This window comes from Odontesthes bonariensis, chromosome 9, assembly GCF_027942865.1.
Source record: "Odontesthes bonariensis isolate fOdoBon6 chromosome 9, fOdoBon6.hap1, whole genome shotgun sequence".
In the NCBI taxonomy this organism is placed as follows: Eukaryota; Metazoa; Chordata; class Actinopteri; order Atheriniformes; family Atherinopsidae; genus Odontesthes; species Odontesthes bonariensis.
The window spans coordinates 10,457,858-10,477,274 of record NC_134514.1 but is presented as its reverse complement, the minus strand read 5'-3'; the positions used below and the strand labels follow the sequence as shown (position 1 = coordinate 10,477,274).

General features: G+C 39.4%; 1 protein-coding gene across 1 annotated transcript; it reads right to left on the bottom strand.

Annotated features, from left to right (window-relative positions):
- Positions 1-2,395: 2,395 nt before the first annotated feature.
- Positions 2,396-18,563, bottom strand: trpc4b (transient receptor potential cation channel, subfamily C, member 4b). The gene is made up of 11 exons (XM_075473079.1): positions 18,323-18,563; positions 17,565-17,977; positions 16,007-16,525; positions 5,774-6,125; positions 5,420-5,559; positions 4,943-5,256; positions 4,658-4,853; positions 4,354-4,548; positions 4,067-4,108; positions 3,896-3,985; positions 2,396-3,790 (listed from the first exon to the last, which is right to left on the bottom strand). The coding sequence occupies exons 2-11, from the start codon at positions 17,940-17,942 to the stop codon at positions 3,227-3,229; spliced, it is 2,790 nt and encodes a 929-aa protein (XP_075329194.1). The 5' UTR covers positions 17,943-17,977; positions 18,323-18,563; the 3' UTR covers positions 2,396-3,226.
- Between the last annotated feature and the right edge of the window lie 854 nt (positions 18,564-19,417).

Below are 19,417 nucleotides of genomic sequence, written 5' to 3'. Positions count from 1 at the left end.
CTCCACTCCAGGAGGATGGGAACATTTCTTCCATGCAACGACCACCCAGATCCTTTCAAATGGCACATTTCTGTCAGACACTGTGCTCTATCACCATTTGTGTTATTTGTATTATTTATTAATTATGAATCTTTACATTCATACTATTAGCATTCTTCTGTGCTTTACATTTTTTGTAGAGGGCAGCTTTTAAGAATGACAAAAAAAAGATTGCTGTTCCTTGTCTATACAGGTTGTTGACATCATACAGTTTGAGATATTAACAGATATTTCATATTTAAATATGTTAATGCTACAAATGCATTTTAATTACACTGCAAAAAATAACACATTGAGCATGGAAGGAAAGAAAGAAAGAAAGAAAGAAAGAAAGAAAGAAAGAAAGAAAGAAAGAAAGAAAGAAAGAAAGAAAGAAAGCAAGAAAGAAAGAAAGAAACTATATAATACAAAATCTGCTGTAAAGAAACGCTACAGCACTAAATCTTCACCAAGTGTGCTGTTTGCTCCCCCTGGTGGCAGGATAGGGTGCAAGCAGAGAGGATCACATTGAATAAATGTTGAAAGCTCGGAACAAAGACAACCCAAAATCATGTCTTAAGTTTTAAAATTCGCTTGGTATTTTCAATTCTAAATGAGTGAGAGCTACTCACTCAAGTTAACACTTAAGTGCTGTGACACAGGAGGAAACAGAACCAAAAAATGTGTATGTTCATTAAAACAACAGTATCTTGGATGGCAATCTTCACTGATGTAACACTGCACAGGAAATAACTGTTAAATAACCTGCAGCTGTTGTAAGGAATTGACAATGAGTAGCAATTCATAAACAAAAAAAAAGAACATATCAAAAATATTTAAAAAGTGGCTAAAATATTTAAATTAATTTTTTATATACTTGTAAATGACAGCTCCAAAGCATTGTATAATTAATTTTTTTGGCCTGCAATGGTTATTCTGTCTAACATACCCATGTGACATCAGTTACACCGAACAGGTTGACTTATGCTGTTGAACTTCCTGGCTGAAGACAGAAGCCCCAAATGTGACAAGGAAATTAAAAAAACGATGCTCCAGTACGTCAGCAGCAATCTGGGACTGAAAATTAGAGTACTCATTTGTGCTAGTGCATTGATTTTTTTTTTTTTAACCAGTGGGCAAGAAAAATTTTAATTCTGCAAATTATCTTTAAAGGCAGAAGGCCTCATATCACCGTTTGTCAAAGAATTTATTAAACCACTTATACTTAAAATCCACAATAATGATAAAAACTATAATAAATTAATTTTGCACTCCCATTATTGGATCCAATTTAAGATTAAGTTCCTTGCTTGAAATGGAAAATAACAGCTTTATATGGTTTACTTCGGTGATAATGAAATGCAGCATGGCTTTTGCACTTTAGATGCAGAACACGCTCTATCTCAATTAGTCACTTTCATGCATATTGACACACAGGCACAGGCACTGCATGAGCCACAAAGTGTGAGCTTTGATGCTGAATAAGAATAGTCTCTATTTGCATCTTCCTAGAGGGCTCCTTTTAAGTGAAAATGAAAGGAAAAAAATGCAACAGCAGTTTAAATTGAGTGAGCTTTTTTAGATATAATACAAAGACCAAAACACTTTGTTGACTGACTTTCTAAAGATAGTCTGGTTCCTATGGTAACAAGAACTGACTTGTGTTTTCTCCGGCACTTGAGGCTTGTCAACTTCAAGCTAAGGGTAAGGCTTTATAGATATATTTTGTATAACTTAGACAAATCTTAGACAACCTGCTCTCTATTATATATGCTTATCGCAATGATATTGTAGCTGGAATACTGTACCTTTGGACAACAGGTTGAAGGCAAGCTTTCACTGTATGTTTTCAACTGTTTTAGAAGTTACCAGTAAGATGACTGAATGTACAATCTGTAAAGAGTGAAAACAATGTTTACACATCTTCATGGTATTACTAGTTGTTTCACTGGCACTCGAGTATCTTTGACAGTTTTTTTTTTACTTCTAACCACCAAGGCAGAGTCAGTTTACACTTATCTGTGTCAGAGGGACAAAAATAATGCACCTAAATAGTATTAATTCTGCTAATCAGAGAGGACAGCAGAGCCAAGTAATGCTTCTCCTAACAGGCCACACAGTGGAAGAGAAAAGCGAACATGTTGATGTAAGTGGTGCATCTTGTGAACTATGTTAGCAGGACAGTTGTAAACTATTTACTGAATTCTTTTTCTCCAGTAAACACAGGAAAGGTTTCAGCAGTGAAATAAATAGGAAGACCAGTTTATGCAATGCGTTAAACTATCTTCTTCCTTCCTCTGCCTTGCTGTTAATGTTCACCCTGCATTATTTTAAAATCAAAGTGTTGTATACAAGACAAAGCAATGATAGAAAGCCCTTGAATTAACATTTGGATTTATTTGATCACACATGAGTTCCAATACATGTCACAAGTAGTAGAGCACTCAAATTTTTCTAAAAGGCCTATAAGCCTGCAAAATGTAACAGTGACACAAGAGCTAATGGGTTGGAAGTAAATGAGGACTCAAACCCCATTGTGATTAGACACTACGGTCCGTCTGTTCCGATGTTAAAGTTAATATAAAATTTTCCCTCTCACTTTAAACATGTTGGGGATGTAAATGCGGAGCAAAGGAGAAGTTGCCTCTAATTAGCTAGCCAGTGAATTGCTCATTAAACAACTACATTAATTGTCCAAATGGAATCTGAAATTAGCTTCGGTATTAAAGACAAACATTTACACTCTGTGTTAATTGTCTTGATTAACCTGATCTTGTATAATTAATTTTGCCAAAAACAGCAGCAAATGAGGAGAAAGACTATTGCGAAAAGCAGACACTTAAGGTTTTTTACATCACAGCAAGATAGCACATCTGTGTGGAAGAGTACAGGAAAAGGCAGCAGGGTGTCTGAACTCTTTGGAAATAATTGCTCAAGGTAAAACATAAATGACCAACCTAACAATTCCCTGAGCACCAAGTGAGCACTATCCTCACTCTCAAGATAACATAAGATTATTATTATACCATTATATAATTGACAGGATGCAATATTAATTTAACAGAACATTAAATTCAACTACTGTTTCTCATGACTGACTTTGATGTAATCAAACAATTAGGATAGGTAGATGAATTAATGAAAAGTTTCAAAATTAAACCAAAGATGTTTCTCTATCATGATTTTTGATATTTTACTCACTGAAAACTTAATTTTTATATTTTTTAAGTTTTTTCAGCCCATTTTTCGCTTCTTCGGACTGGATGGTGCAAGGAAGCTCGATCTCCTTAATGTCCATCTCTGCTGTCGATGAGACCTCCACATTTACTTTCTCAGTTTCATGGTGGCCTTGGTTTTGTTTGCCAGATTTCACCATATCCTCCTCTGAAAACATACAGGTTTCATCATCATATTTCTTAAAGTGGAGTTCCGGCTGTCTTTGAGGGGATCCTGCATTTGAAACTTCTTCTGAAATTTTGCTCTGGGACTTTTTCGTACAGGGCCAAACAACAGAACCATTAACTGGCTTATCAAAGCAAACAGAGCGGGAAGTGTTGGCAGCTTCACTTGGCAGGGTGGCCATGGTGGTAACATCAAACTTGTTTTGCTTTTGTTGGGGCTCATTAGTAGAGAATTTGGGATAATATTTGAATGAGTTTCCAGGGTAAGCCAAGGTGGTGCTTGCAACTTGACCCGTTACCCCACAATGAGGTTTGCCTTTCATCATTCCCAGAACTTCATAGCGGAAACTGGAGATATCTTGCTTGAGCTCCTGTTGATTTTGGAAAAACAGAAGTTAAACAGCAGCAAGGATGGCTTAGCTAAGAAAATTAAACTATGATGATTAAGATTCAAATGTTAGATCATTGCACACCACCTTGAAGTTTTCCTCCGTCAACCCTTCCTCTGTCTTGGCATCTCTGATCATTGCAGCCACATACCTCTTCACAAGGTTCTTTAAAACTTCCTAAAAAGTCAAATGTTAAAATGAAAACAAATTTCTTTATTTGAATCATCACAACATTTTAGTACTTTATGGACAACAAACCTGATACTCATGGCTTGATCTGACATTTTCAGCTGCGCGTCTCTACAATTAAAGAAAAAACACAAGTGGCGTGTTTTTTTCAGTGTTATGGTGAAACTGTTTCCTTGACTGTTATTTCTCAACAGAAAGTCTTATGATACACAATAATATAGCCTAATCAATTTATGAGAAAAGGAAATCTAATTTACGTCTAATTCTTTTGGAGTAAATCACTTTAAGGCAATTTAAAACTCATGGAATGCTGTGGTAACAAGTCAGATCAGAGCAGATTTCTGGAAGATCCTTACCCCCAAAGACTCAAAGGTTTCGAGTGTTTTATTGTTTGGTCTCTTGAACACATTTATCTTTATCCATCCAATTAGATAATAAACTGACTTTGGACTGGGTATTATATTGAATGGAGATGGTAAAGTTCCCCCTTCTTCAAAATAGCTCATCCATAGTTTTGTTCTTGCAAATTTCCACTCTATGTCTGCATGGTCCTGAAAAGAAAAACAAACAATTCATCAAAACTTTTTGTCAAAGAAATCTTCACAAATTACTGTTATAAAACTATAAATAAAACAAAAATAGGTTATAAACACCACTCACAGCTATGTGCTGGTAAGAGTTGTTCATCATTGCAATTAGCATGTTCAGAAGCACCACCAGGGAGATGATATTGTAAGTACCAAACATAGTGGAGCCTACAAACTCTGTAAAGTGATGGTGTGGCTTCACATTGGTGACATAGAGGGATATCAGGCCAAATATAGACCAGAATAATGACTGCAGTGTCTCAAACAATCTGAAAAACAACGAAAAATCATATGAATATGCTGAAAAACGGAGGAGTGCAAATCTGCCAGGGACAATTAATCAAAAATTTTGACTTGCGTTGAAAAGGCGTTGTTTTGTGTATTGCAGCGAATACCCTTGCAATTATTTTCACCATCTGTTGCATAGAAAAAGTAGAGCTGGTTGAGGCCATTGGCAAAGGCCAGCAGCACAAGACAGTAGATGAATAGGAATTTGAGGATATCCAGAAGCATGCGGCCCAGTGAAATCTGTAGAGGACCCAGGTGCGAGTTGGCAGTGAAGAGGCAGATTAGGCGCAAGGAGCTGAAGATGTTGGCGATTGCAAACAACGCTTCTGCCACCAAAGTTGGGTGCCATGTTTCCCAGCTGTCTCTGGATTTGTACCCCCTGTACTGTTCAAAATAAGACCAATAAATATGCCGTACAAGCAAGTATAGTTTCAGATTTTGCAGCACCATTTGTACTTTATATAGTGATAAACTGTGATTAATTTAATATTTCTGAAATAACACCTGAAGCGTCAAATGTTTTGGTAAATGTCTTGATATACATTACCTTTATGTATGCAACAAGCTTCAGAGAAATGGTTGCAAGATACAAGGAGTTCATTATGAAGTCCATTATGTTCCACCAGTCATCCATGTAGTCCTCAAAACCACTATCCCACATTTGTTTGATCTCAGTCCATATAAAACCTTGGAGAGATGAATAGATGTATCATTGCAGCATCGCAACTTAGGTATGGAAAAAATTGAGTGACGATAGCAGCATACTGCATATATGCATGTGTTTGCAGCATACAAAATAGGTAAAACCTTTTTTGTGTGTGTAGACAGAGTGCAGATATACAAAAATGCATGCCAACAAGAGAATAAGCAACAGGCAGGGAGTATTTGTGTGAATTGTTACCAATCACCCAGGGGAGGATCATCCATTCCACAGCGGTGGGTGCTGGGCCCTGAAAGTCCTGGGCTCGACAGTTTGAGTCAGTAGAGTCAATATGCTGTGAGGCCAAGAAGAGCAGGAAGAGGAAGGTCAAGTAGGAAGTAGTATGACAGATGAACTTGATGAAGGGCTTACGAATAAATAGTCCATAGCGGCTCTTAGGAGAAACCAAGTAGCAGATGGATAACAGTGGAAAGAGGAAGCCAATAAAGATGCAGGTGACAAGCTTTCCTGCCCAGTGACGCCTCCTCCAGCCTGGGAATTCATCATACCACCGAGATGCCAGCAGCTGCTGGCAGTTAGGCTGAGCAACAAACTGAGGGAAAGACAGAGACAAAGATAGATAAGATATGTCAACTGAAATTAAACTCTTATCTGTTCTTTGTCTTGAAAATATATTTGGAAAAGGACACATCACAAATAAGTTAAGCTTTCACCATCCATAACCCTGCAAACTGTCAGTACAGTTATTTGCACAGTTGAATCAAGCTACACTTGATACACATGTTTATTTGGACCACTGTCAGTCTCCTAGAGTGCATGCAAGGGAGGGGAATCAAGTTATTGACTGAAGTATGTTCATTGCTGTGATGCCATGGACACTGTGAGCAATACTTTGCTACTTTAAACGTTCTCTAAAAGATTATCATACATGTAAGTACAGCTGAATTCACTCCATGGATGTTGTCGCTTAGTTATTCTGTTTTGCCAGATGATACTGTGATTAATCAATCAGGATGTTTTTCAGAGCAGAGCAACAGAAATGTTGTAAGTAACTGCAAGTTGACACTTAGTCTTAATGGGCTGATTTTGAGTCTGTTTTGTTCTTTGACTTGACAAAAAATTGGGAATGAGAGCAGCTTTATTGGGAATTTGACTGCATTAATATGCACTTACACGTTACTGTTTTAACAAATATTATGCAAAGAGATCACACTTTTGGAGCATGTATGGATTGTTTTGGTACATTTAGGTCTAGTTGAGCATATACATGCAGAGTGATTCAACCCCCAACCTCATTATCTGGGTGTGTTCATTTGGCTTTGAAAAGCTCGATTTTAGATACAACATTCATTTCAATTGTCCAGTTTCGGTTGAACTAACACAATTATTTGTTTTTTTTCTCATTTCATGTAAATAAGTTCAGTATCATAGTACATGCTACTACCCATATCCAATGCTAGCAAGAAAAATTCAAAGTTGACTCGTCCTTCTTGTGTGCACAGCAATGGCGCTATTTAAAGAAAAAATTCAAAAAGATGCTTCATAATTCTTAAACTCGAGGGCAATAAAAGAAGACAACCAGAAAATTAAGAAAGAAATGTCCTGAAAACTAATATCTTGTGTTTTTTTTTTTTTTTTTTTTTCGGTTGCTATGCGCCGACCTTATCGGCAGCAAGTCTGTGTAGCTCTCAATTTTTCTCATCGTTTATATGATTATTTGTCATTTTTCATTTGTTGTTTCTATCTAAACATTTTTAGTTAGTTTTTATTGATCTGCTTTTTTGTTTTAATTAATTTTTTTGACAATGTGCACTACTACTAAAGCAGTGTACACAAGAGAAGAACTGGTGGCACTGTCAAGGATTGGACGCAGAATTAAACATCCAATTCCGACCGAGCTTAAAAAGCTGTGCCGTGGATGCAGAGCTGGAGCGAAACTAAAGGCAAGGAGGCACAACAGGAGGTGGAGGTACAAACCTTTTCTGCCCTCGGTGATCATGGGAAACGCTAACTCGTTACCAAATAAGTGTGATGAGTTAGAGGCGCTTGTGCGGAACCAACAGATAAGGAAATCAGTTTGATTTGTCTGTCTGAGTCCTGGCTGAACAACAACACACCAGACTCATGTGTGGACATACCCGGCTTCACAGCCGTACGAGCGGATCGAGACCTGAGTACGAGCGGCAGTAAGCGGAAAGGTGGGGGTGTTATACTGTTCTTTAATCAGAGATGGGTAAACCCCCGCAATGTGACCGTTAAAGGAGAGGGTTTGTTGTTCAGACATCGAACTGCTGTCAGTTGGTTTCCGTGCATTTTATGCGCCCAGAGAGTTCCCATACACAGTCGTCATCGTTGTTTACATTCCACCGAGGGCAGCACCTGTAACGGCGTGTGACGTCATCCATGACGCCGTTGCTAGGATACAGACCCAGCATCCTGAGGCATTCATTGCAATCACAGGGGATTTCAACCACGTCTCTCTATCCTCCTGCCTGACTGGCTTTGTACAGTATGTGGACTGTCCAACACGTGGAGAAAAGACATTAGATCTGTTCTATGCTAACATGAAGGAGGCTTACAGGGCAGTGTCTCTTCCACCACTGGGTAGATCGGATCACAGCATGGTCTATCTACAACCCACATACAGACTGTGTGGACAAAGCCTTCCTGTTACTACCAGATCTTTCAGGAAGTGGTCACCAGAGGCGAGTGATGCATTGAGAGACTGCTTTGATGTCACAGACTGGGCTGTACTGCTGGAGCAAGAATAAATGGACATTGACATGGACAGGAGGGTCAGCACCATCACAGACTACATTAACTTCTGTAGGGACACTGTGATTCCAGTCAGGACTGTAAGGTGCTATCCAAATAACAAACCATGGATCACCAGTGACATCAAAGACCTCCTGAACCAAAAAAAGAGGGCGTTCCAGAATGGGGATAGAGAAAGGCGGAGGAGTGTACAACAGGAGCTTAAAAAGACATTGCGTCGAGCTAAGGTGGAGTACAAGAAAAAGGTGGAGAGACAGCTGGAGAACAATAACACCAAGGAGGTGTGGAGGGGCATGAGGACCATCACTGGATACAGACTGAAGAACTCTCAGTCTGCATCGCCAAGCCTCCTCCTCCGCCTGACTGCACCTCTACCTCTGCTGTCACCAACAAGCTTCTTCTGTCCAGTTGTACCTCCACCTCTGCAGCAGCTCCCACCGCCTGGCCTCATCAGCCCAGCTGCACCTCCACCTCTGCGGCAGCTTCCACCACCAGGCATCCAGAGCCCAGCTGCACATCCACCTCTGCGGCAGCTTCCACTGCCAGGCCTTCTGAACCCAGCCACACCTCCACCTCTGCGGCAGCTTCCACCACCAGGCATCCAGAGCCCAGCTGCATCTCCACATCTGTGGCTGCTCCCACCGCCTGGCCTCCTCGGTCCAGCTGCTCCTCCACCTCTGCAGCAACTCCCACCACTAGCCCTCCTCTGTCCAGCTGCACCCCCACCCCCATCTCTAGGGTTGATAGCAACATCACTCCTGTCGCCATCCCTCCGCTACAATCTCTGTGTCTAACTATAGAGGAGGTTGGAGCTGAGCTCAGGAGACTTACGCCAGGGAGGGCTTCAGGCCCAGATGGAGTCTGTCCAAGGCTTCTGAGGGACTGTCAACTAGCAGTCCCTCTTCAGAGGCTCTTCTATATGAGCCTTCAGATGGAAAAGGTCCCGGTGCTGTGGAAAACTTCTTGTCTCATACCGGTGCCCAAATTAGGGCAACCGGTGGAGCTGAATGACTACAGACCGGTGGCTCTGACATCTCATATCATGAAGACCTTGGAGAGACTTCTTGTTTGTTGCATGAGATTGCAGGTTGCTGAGGCTCTTGACCCCCTCCAGTTTGCCTACCAGAAACACATAGGAGTGGAAGACACGATTGTGTACATGTTGCATCGGGCATATGCTTATCTAGATGTGCCCGGTTCATATGTGAGAGTCATGTTCTTTGACTTCTCCAGTGCCTTCAACACCATACGGCCTCCCATACTGAAAGACAAGCTGCTCGGTATGGGTGTGGCCCCCTCCCTGACATCATGGATTATAGACTATTTGTCTGCCAGACCACAGTATGTCAGGATGGGGAAATGTGTTTCTGGAACACTGGAATGCTGTACTGGAGCTCCGCAGGGTACTGTTTTGGCTCCTTTTCTTTTCACCCTGTACACATCAGACTTCAGGTACAACTCAGAGTCATGCCACATTCAGAGGTATTCTGATGATATGGCTGTTGTGGCATGTGTGCGCGGTGGACAGGAGAAGGAGTACAGGGACCTTGTGGAGGCCTTTACTGACAGGAGCAAAAAGAACTGTTTGCTCCTGAACACCACCAAGACCAAAGAGCTGGTGGTGGACTTCAGGAGATCTAAAACTCCATACCAGTCAGTCTGCATTAATGGAGGGGAGAGAGAAACTTTTCAGACCTGCAAATACCTGGGGGTGGTGCTGGATAATAAACTGGAGTGGTCTGCCAACATAGACGCAGTGTACAGGAGGGGCCAGAGCCGTCTCTATTTCCTGAGACGGCTCAGGTCCTTCAATGTCTGCAGTGATATGATGAGTATGTTTTATCACACTATCATTGAGAGTGCACTGTTCTATGCTGCTGTCTGCTGGGGGAGTTGCACTACAGACAGAAACTGTAGACGCCTGGACAAACTTGTGAAAAAGGCTGGTTCTGTTATAGGCAGAAGGCTGGACCCTCTCGGTGCTGTGGTGGAGAAACGGATGAGGAGGAAGTTAGATTCTGTGATGGAGAATAATAAACATCCTCTCCACAGCATCCTGACAGGACAGAGGAGCAGCTGCAGTGAGAGGCTCATCTCTCTGCGCTGCAGGACTGAGAGGTTCAGAAGGTCCTTTATCCCCACAGCCATAAGGCTTTATAAGACTGGACTGGACTGGAGACACAACAGTGAAGCCATCTACAAGAAAGGACAGAGCAGACTGTACTTCTTGAGGAAGCTAAGGTCCTTCAAGGTTTGCAACAAGATGTTGCAGATCTTCTACAAGTCTGTTGTTGAGAGCGTCATTTCCTCTTGCGTCATCTGTTGGGGCAGCAGCATCAGAACCAGGGACCTAAAAAGACTCAACAACCTGATAAAAAAGGCTGGTTCTGTTCTGGGGACGACTGTGGAACCTCTGGAGACAATAATGCAAAGATGGATTTTGCATAAAATCAAGAGAATTATGGACAACCCTGAACATCCTCTCCATGAGACTGTTATCGGAAAACAGAGTCTCTTCAGTCAAAGGCTTCTTCAGTTTGGATGCAAAACGGACCGCTACAGGAAATCTTTCCTGCCCACAGCCATCAGCATCTATAATAACTCCTTGATTTAATTGAGCTACATCAACATTTAATTTCCCTCTGGGATAAATAAAGTATTTTTGATTTGAATTGAATTGAATAACAGTGACTGCTGAGTTCTTCTCAAATTGATTGATTGATTTTTATTTATTTGTTTATTTTGCCATTTAGTCATTTATTATTATTTAGTTAGTAGTAGTATTATTATTGTTGTTTTATTGTTGTTAATTCAATCATTGTAAATATTTAAAAAATGTTGAGCTATTTGACGAATTTGAATTTCCCCCATTGGGGGATAAATAAAGTATTTTTCTATTCTATTCTATTCTATTCTATCATTTTTAGCATACAACATCAAGCTTTACGACTTGTAGCAACACACGAGGTATGACTCATAAGAAACAGAAATCAGATCAGGAACATTGTAGGCATCCTTGCAAGACATTAGTTTTAAGAAGTGAACCCTCTCAGAAGTAACTGTCAAATCTGTTTCCCACGCTCATTTTCTTTGCCCTCTGAAATTTGATATAGGCATGTGATGGCCATTTGCAGATTGAGATGGATGTTAATTTCAGTCTAACAAAGTTATGGCCAAATGGATCCCCATAATGGTTCTCAAGTATATAGCATTAAATCATGGGTGATGAGGTCATACATCAGAATCTAATTTTTTTTTTTGGCTTTCCTTATAAGATTTTTACAAGCCATACAATGAATGGAGGGGAAAGGTGGCATCTAGAAGAAACATATTTTCTCTAAGTAGCCTTTTGAAGGTGAAAAACAACATGAACCTCAAATTTCCACACCACAGTTCCCTTGTATCAATTTTGTTCTGAGGCACATTTATCAAGACAAGACACTGTACAGTATAAATTAAGGGAACAGATATTTAATCATTTAATCTTAAGGTTCACAGAAAATATCACCACTACGTTGGCAACGCCAGGAATTCAGACTACGCTCCATTCAAAGACTCATCATCAAATGTCATGCTACAACCAATTACATTTTCCAGTCATCTAAATAAATATGAACCTCATGTACGAATGAGAAAAAGTCGAGATGTTCAGTAAGTCTTTTGAAGATCTTAAAACAGTCACAAGACATGGCTTCCAAGTCTTTGCGTTATACAATTAAAAAGGAAAATAGAATTTGTGCAACTGAAACCAAAACGGTTTCCCATTCCCAAAACTTTCCCAAATAAAACCAAGTACCTTTTAATGTCTAACATTTCTCAGGTACTTTTGCAATTAAGTATAAAAATCAATAAAAAGAAGAAAGTAGAAGACAGCAGTCCTAACGATGGCCTTGAACATAGGTCCATGCTTGGGACCACCTACTCCAGTGGCAATATGCCACTGTGGAAGAGTTCCATGTGCATCAAAAAAGCAACAGTGAAGGGGTGCCCAGTGTGCTGAAAAAAGCCACAAAGGCATCACCAGGTGTCAGTTCGTTCTTTATGTAACGAGCTGGGAATGAGGATGTGTTGGATGGCACAAAACTGAAACTGTAGATTTGGTCTGTAAATAAAGTAGAACTACCATCTCAAACAGTGGTTTTAAAGTGTTATAAATGCCCCCGGTCAAATGCAATAACAAAATGGAGTACTTTGAATGCATTATGCAGTTCAACATGACTTTAGGATAAGACTAAGCAAAATATTTTTTAACACAACAAAATCTTATGTATAACAAAGTAATGCCTCTCAATCATGTCTTATGACCCATCAGAAGGTATATTTATTAAAATTTTTCAGGACGTTGGGGGTTAAGAATCATTTCTAGGCTGCAGTGTTTGGGCAGCAGTTAATTATACCAGCCAATCAGAGCATGTCGGTGTTAAAACTATGAAAAAGATGTGCACATCTGTGCTACAAACACCAACAGGCTAATTTGGCAGAACAAGAACTCTCATATGTGTAGAGTATGAGCATGTTTATTTTTACTTTAAAGAGAAGCCAATGTAAGAAAATCCGCAAATAAGGTTTTGTTTACCTCATTTATTATTTCTGTTTTCTCTGGCTCACTTGAATACTACTGAATGCTTTTACAGTTACCCATTTTTTAATTGCATTTCCATTGCAACTCATCTTTATCCAAATGACTTTAGAGTGTATGGGCAAATATAATAAACTGTTGTCCAAATTAAAAGGTAGAATACAAATATATTGTCATTATATTTTTGTAAAGTTAAATTTCAACTATATGACTACCATTGTGCATGAACAAGAATAACCATATAATAATTAAAATAATGGCTAGAATGGTTTACACAGTGAGGCAGGTAAATTACATTAGGCAAGCCACCCTCGTAAAAATCATCCCAAATATGGAGAAAAAAAGATCTCAAGACAAATACCTTTTTGTTTTTGATCAAGATAGATTTTTTAAATTTTGTGGCCCAAGAAAATCAATAAACAAGATAAGTAGCAAGCTTGCCTGAGGCCCAACTGTAAAATCTTTTCCACAGAGGCCCATTGTGGCACATGGAATTGCTGACAGTCACATTTACCTTTCATTCTCACATTGCACAGTATGTTGTCAAAATCTAACAGTAAAGCCACAACACAGCATGAAGGACTGTGAATTCTCACAGTTGACGCTAAATTTAAACAAAAACAAGAATTGTGAGCCACTCACGCTGCATATGGTGTGCAACTTTTACGGGGTTACAAATAAAGAAAAATACAAAATTTAAAACTAAATAACCCCTACACTTATATCAGCTAAGTTTGTTAAGTAGTAAATTTAGGTTAAAGGTTACAGTCATTTTGTGCAGTGTTAAGGAAACTTCCAGATCATTGATAGATGAGCGGAATATTTTTAGGACATCTTCGGGTTTTTGCATACACCAGGCTTTAACTTTAAAGGGAGCAGTGACCTCCCCTGGCAGGACATTGCCCTCACTACATGCTGCCAGAGCAACATCAGTGTGTCTTGAAATTTCACTGCTGCAATGGAACACAAAAAAATGTTCCCTCATTTTGGTGTTCAGATGTTGATGGTGAGGATCACTGCCTTACACATGAGTTCAAAATCTCCTGTAAGCATTTAAATGGAATTGGATCTGGTGACGACACGATTCACATCATTACCATACTCGTCATGAACCTTCATGCCCCACGGATGGAGGCATGGTTATCCATGAAAACGCCACTGCCATGAAAGTAGAAACTTTTCATCAGTGGAAAAAGGTGATTACTCTGAACAACCTTGTATGTTCTGTCATGCACCACAGACATGTCTGTAAAATGTCCTCCGCAGCTTGAAATAACCAGATCCCCTCACTTCAGGGATAAAGCATTAAGTCCAGAATCATTCTGCTGGCGTACACCTCGCAAGTTCTTGCAAACTGGAAGATAATATGTTGACAAATACCTTATTTTCATCATATTACTTTTTACCATTTCTGTTCAGACCAGTGCCTTTGGCTGTAACACTACTAAATTCCCAGAGTGAATTCTCCTTTGTAATGGGGCCAAAACACACATTAACCCCACACAGTAATGTATCTCTTTATGTGACTGTTTACTGTAGATAAACTGTTCTTCCTGAAAGTCTGATAAAACTGTGCATTAATATTTTGAATCCCCTGAGGATGAGTTCTTCCAATTTTTTCCTATATTCCGATAATGAAACTGGATTGGCATCAACAGTCACAGGGAAGTTCTAGAAAATAGAGGAATCTCTGCTTCGGTCGAACATTGGATGGAGACAAAAAACCTCAAAGAATGTTGAAGAAGTGCTGAAGCTGGTTAAAACTAACAAAACTTAACTGTTGCCACAAACAAAGCATTACCTATTTAGGCATTCATTTATTAATCAGCAGAGGAAAAAGTGCAGAGAGTAGCTGCTCAGGGAAGACCTTTTTGTTTCCAAGCTAAGATTTCTTTTCATTTATTCTTTTTAGCGCATATGTAGATTGCTGCCACCTGACCCCTTGCTGTATCTACACTTGAAGCACTGAGAAGGAATATGAATAGTAAAAGTAATGAAAGAGTAATGCACTGATTCATGAAAAATTAGACAAACTATTTACTAAACTGACTAAAACAGACGAAACATATTATTTCCTGGTTTTCTGCATGACCCATGACAAAAATAAATGCATCTATTAAATTTTTTTTAAAAAGGTCAGTATTTTAGAAAAGGCACCAAGAATTCACAAATCCAAGTTTTGAGCTCTTGTCTTGTTAAGAGGAGCCAAGGTTTGAGTGTGAACTATGAAGTCACAGTGAAAGCCTGTCTGCTTTTGTAGCTATGTGTATGTACTCTTATCTTGTACACATGAGTACAATAACTAAAGATGTGAGCAAAATGTTTCATTACTTACTTTATCTTGTGGCTTAAAAATAATACTTTCAGGCTCTGTGCCTCTCCTCTTACTATTTAGAGGCAAAATTAAAATCCACTGGGTGTGCACAGCATTATGTTTCAATGGCACAGAAGCATGGTTGGACATTAATACTTTAAATGTGCCATGTAATCTGCCTTCAGTGTGTTTCTTAACGTACTCATTCATGTTATTTTGCTAAATTTCTCCTCCATCTCTTGATTTATGTGTCACTGCCACTGTACAATCACAATGTAATATTACAAAAGCTAGTTTATTTCACAAGAAATGACACAAAACAGTCAGTGGATGCATACATCAAAGCAGACTTTAAAGACAGTAAAAGGCTTTCTCCCTAATTAAAATATTATGAGTTAGTATTCCAAGGAAATGGCCATTACTTCTTCCTTCATTATCTCCAATTATCTAATTATCATGGGACTGTCTAAGAGGTCTACTGTAATGCGTTGCTAAAAGCCAGCCTGGCAATTACATGTTGTTGTGGCGTCCCAAAGGATGTCTCCACCCATCTGGCCATTTACAGCTCATTTTTGCACTTTTCTCGTCATTCAGTCCATGTTGTTCATATCATGTAATACTAATTCTTCTTGCTCTTCTTCAATTGTAAATTGACCCTGTCCTTTTACAGCTGTTTTTTTTTTATAGAGTACAGGTGCGACCCTGACAAATTGTGTTATTTTATTAACCGCTGTTTCACTGTCATCTTGAACTTTTTAAGATTAAAGCTACAGGCTAAAGCTTTCATAATCAATAAAGAGCTTACCTCTTTCTGGCAATATTTAATAGCTAGCTTCAGCCGAGCCAGATCATTAGTGTTCTCATCAAGCAGAGGGTTGATGTCATCACGGTAGTTGAGGATTATTTCCAGTTCTTTAGAGCTTCGGGTCTGGTCCAACAGGTCCTTTGCAAATTGTTTACACATATGGGAGAGCTCCTCATACTCTGACATGAATTCATTCTCCACTGTGCTGAGCTCCTTCAGCTCCCAACTGAGTTGAAAAGCTGTGAGGAAAGGATCCTCACTGGAGAGGGCAATGAGAGACGGGCTGGCAAGGGCCTTATATATGTTAAGACGAGAGCGTGAGTGACGCAGACTGTCCACATCTGAACTGGACACACACTCCACACAATTGCAACGCACAGCATGTGGCTGGGGTATGGAAACACCTCGCTGCAGAAGAAGTTTGATGACCTCATAGTTGTTGGTATGAGCTGCAAGAATGATTGGAGTAATGTCTGGCGTGAAGTCTGAAAACTGTTTGTCCAGTAGAATTGGTGGGACCTTATCAGTGAGGCAAAAAGGAGAACACAAATTAATGGACATGAAACTGAAAACATTTACAATGTACAAGTACTTTATCTGATAGTTTACAAAAGAGCATTGCTTTTAAAACTCCTTACGGGAACTGATTCAACTGTTTGAATGGGTCTAATTTAATCCGTCTTCTGACTCTGTCGTCTTGACTAACATCACGCACACAGCTACTGGCTTGTGGTTCAATTGACCTCAGAATATCTCTCTGGTTTGAAGCAACACTGTTGTTTTTCACTTCTCTTTGCATAATACCCCAAGTCATTTACAGGGAGACAAAGCTGCTTAAAAATGATTTAACCAGAGTCTTTATCAGAGAGCGTGGAAAAGGAATTATTGGTAAAAAACATGGAGCAGAAAGAACCATCAGTTCAGCATCTACTAAAGAAAAATATTATTAAACACAAAATTCTTTAATACCCTCTTCTCTACCCTTTTTTTTCCCCTAAAAATGCTTTTGTTGAAGTCAAGTTAGAAAAATCTGGCGTAAAATTGACTTAAATGGCTCGTGATGTCCTTGTAGTTTAATACTTGCTGTCTATTTAGTGCTGTGGCCAATGAAAAAATCTAATTTCTAAATTGTTTTTGCTCTAAATTCTGGAGTTTAGGAGTCCAGGGAAGCAGGATGGCGTCTGGAAAGGTTAACAGCAACATCACTAGAATCACATGAGCAATTACATTCTATTGATAGGGAACATAGCTTTATACAGCTCTGGAAATTAATTCCTGAAACATACTTATAGTATCTGTTGATATTATACTAATATACTACACACTTTTTTCCTTTCCTGTCATGGACTTAATTGCATTTACATTTCCTACAAACTATAAAGTTAACATGTAGTTCAAAGAAAACTTGAATGAGGACTGAGACAGATGTTTTCCCAAGATGTATTCTTGCTTCATTTTGTAATTATCTCTGCAAATGTTTCTGTAGTGTGATCTAGAGGCAGAAATCACATGAGATATATTTGTGTTTGTGTGTGATATTCTGCTTCTGTTCTGTTACCTGTTTTTCCCCACGTGGTCTCTTGTGGTTGAGCAGGAGCTCCACAGCTCCCACCACTTCTTTACGGATAGCGTGGAGCAGGGCATCACCGATATACACATTATAGCTGAGAAGCAGCTCTATGATCTCGAGATTCTCGTTTTCAATGGCAATGAGGAGGGCTGTGCGTCCCAGAGAATCAATGCAGTTGATGTTGATTCTGAAGTAGATCTCAGCCTCCTCCAAGGCTTGCTTTACACTTGCATAATCTCCTCTCTCAACAGCCCCCAGGTAGGCTTTCTCCAGGGCAGAGAGCTCAGCCTCTGCCCGCACTATTCGCAGGGGGATGCGATCCCTGTATGAGGAGTTGTCAGTTTTCTTGTAATATAGCTGTGACATTGCTGTTACAGTGTCTCAGTCCCAGCTGAGAATTGCTGGGAAATAAAAAAAAAAAGAAAGCTACAGGGTCAAGTTTCAGAATTTGCTTTAAATCTCCAGACACTCAGGAACAGCCATCATGTCCATTCAAACAATGTGATTTAAAAAAAAAGCAATACCAAAGTTGAAGAACAAACATATTATCACAGCATTTGGAAACATGCGTTTAATTTTGCACTTAAAACACAACAAGATTTAGCAGCTGATACGCCTCCTATGAACATTAAACAGTAAACGTTAAACATAACCTGAAACTTGATTAAAAGTTATTGTTTTTTACTTTAAGCTCAACTACTATTAGACAGTGTAATTTGACAATGAACAAAAGACATAAACTTCACCGTTCTCCTGTTGCTCTCTGGTAGGGATTTACATGAATCGCTCGGCAGAGAATCATGCGCAGCGGCTGTCACAGAGTGAAGTTGCGAAGATCCTCTATTCATCCCAAAAATCCTCCTCAAAGACACTATGGCATATCGCGTCCCCTTACACCGACCAACACTTTTAATTTACAATCCAGCAAATTTGCAAACTTACGCGTCGAGTCAAGTAGGCTACTACAGGTTCAAGTGACACATCAGTCCGCCCTCGCAGAAACTGAATAAACTGGCACCAACGCCCCTACTTTACTCGTGGTTTTGCTGATCTGGGCTACCAACATGTGACCAAGAACGATGCTTTTTTTTCTTTCTTTGTATTTTATGGAAAACAATATATGAATGCTTGTATCGCTGTAAATTAGATTTGATGTTATTATCTAGACGAGGGATGTATTTTAAGCATATATCCTTATTACAGTGCATTTTACCCCCCCCCTTAACATGGTTAAATATTTAAGCTATAATGGATTCGAGAGACTGATTTTTTTTTTGAATTTCACTAAGTAACAAGTTTTTTTTATTTATTTTATGCGGGACCATAGTGAGATATTTTACCACAATGGTGTCTCGGGGTAAATGTAAGCCATTATTTAGTTTATTGGTTGATAGAACAAATTTTGTCCAATGGATCAAAAGAGAATTAACAAAACACACTCAAAAACACTGTTTATATTTTATGGTTGCGTTGTAACATCTGGAGTTTAGAAGTGCTTTTCTTGTCTGACTAACCATTGAAAGTGCTTTGAGCACAAGCCAAATTCATTCATCCAAACAAACACACGCGCACGGCTATACAGCTTAACTTAGGCTATTAAATTCTACAGCCTACACAATGTTTTTTTCTCTCTATCATACACATTCACACACCAACGAACACATTGGAGGGGTGGGAAAAGCTCCATCCCATGATCGATGCAATGTGGGGAGCAGTGTCCATGGACACTAAGACATGTGGAAAGCTTGCAGACTGCTGCCCTTATTCCTGCTACAGCCACACCAAAGTGGAGACAATATATTTTCTTTTCATTATTTTCTATTTCAGTCGGAGGACTTGTT

Coding starts and splice junctions, on each gene's coding strand:
- trpc4b (XM_075473079.1), bottom strand. CDS start 17,942: ATGTCACAGCTATATTACAAGAAAACTGACAACTCCTCATACAGGGAT. Junction 6,126..16,006: donor TTAAATATTGCCAGAAAGAG/GTAAGCTCTTTA, acceptor TCTTTCCCTCAG/TTTGTTGCTCAGCCTAACTG. Junction 4,109..4,353: donor AAACCTTTGAGTCTTTGGGG/GTAAGGATCTTC, acceptor CTTTAATTGTAG/AGACGCGCAGCTGAAAATGT.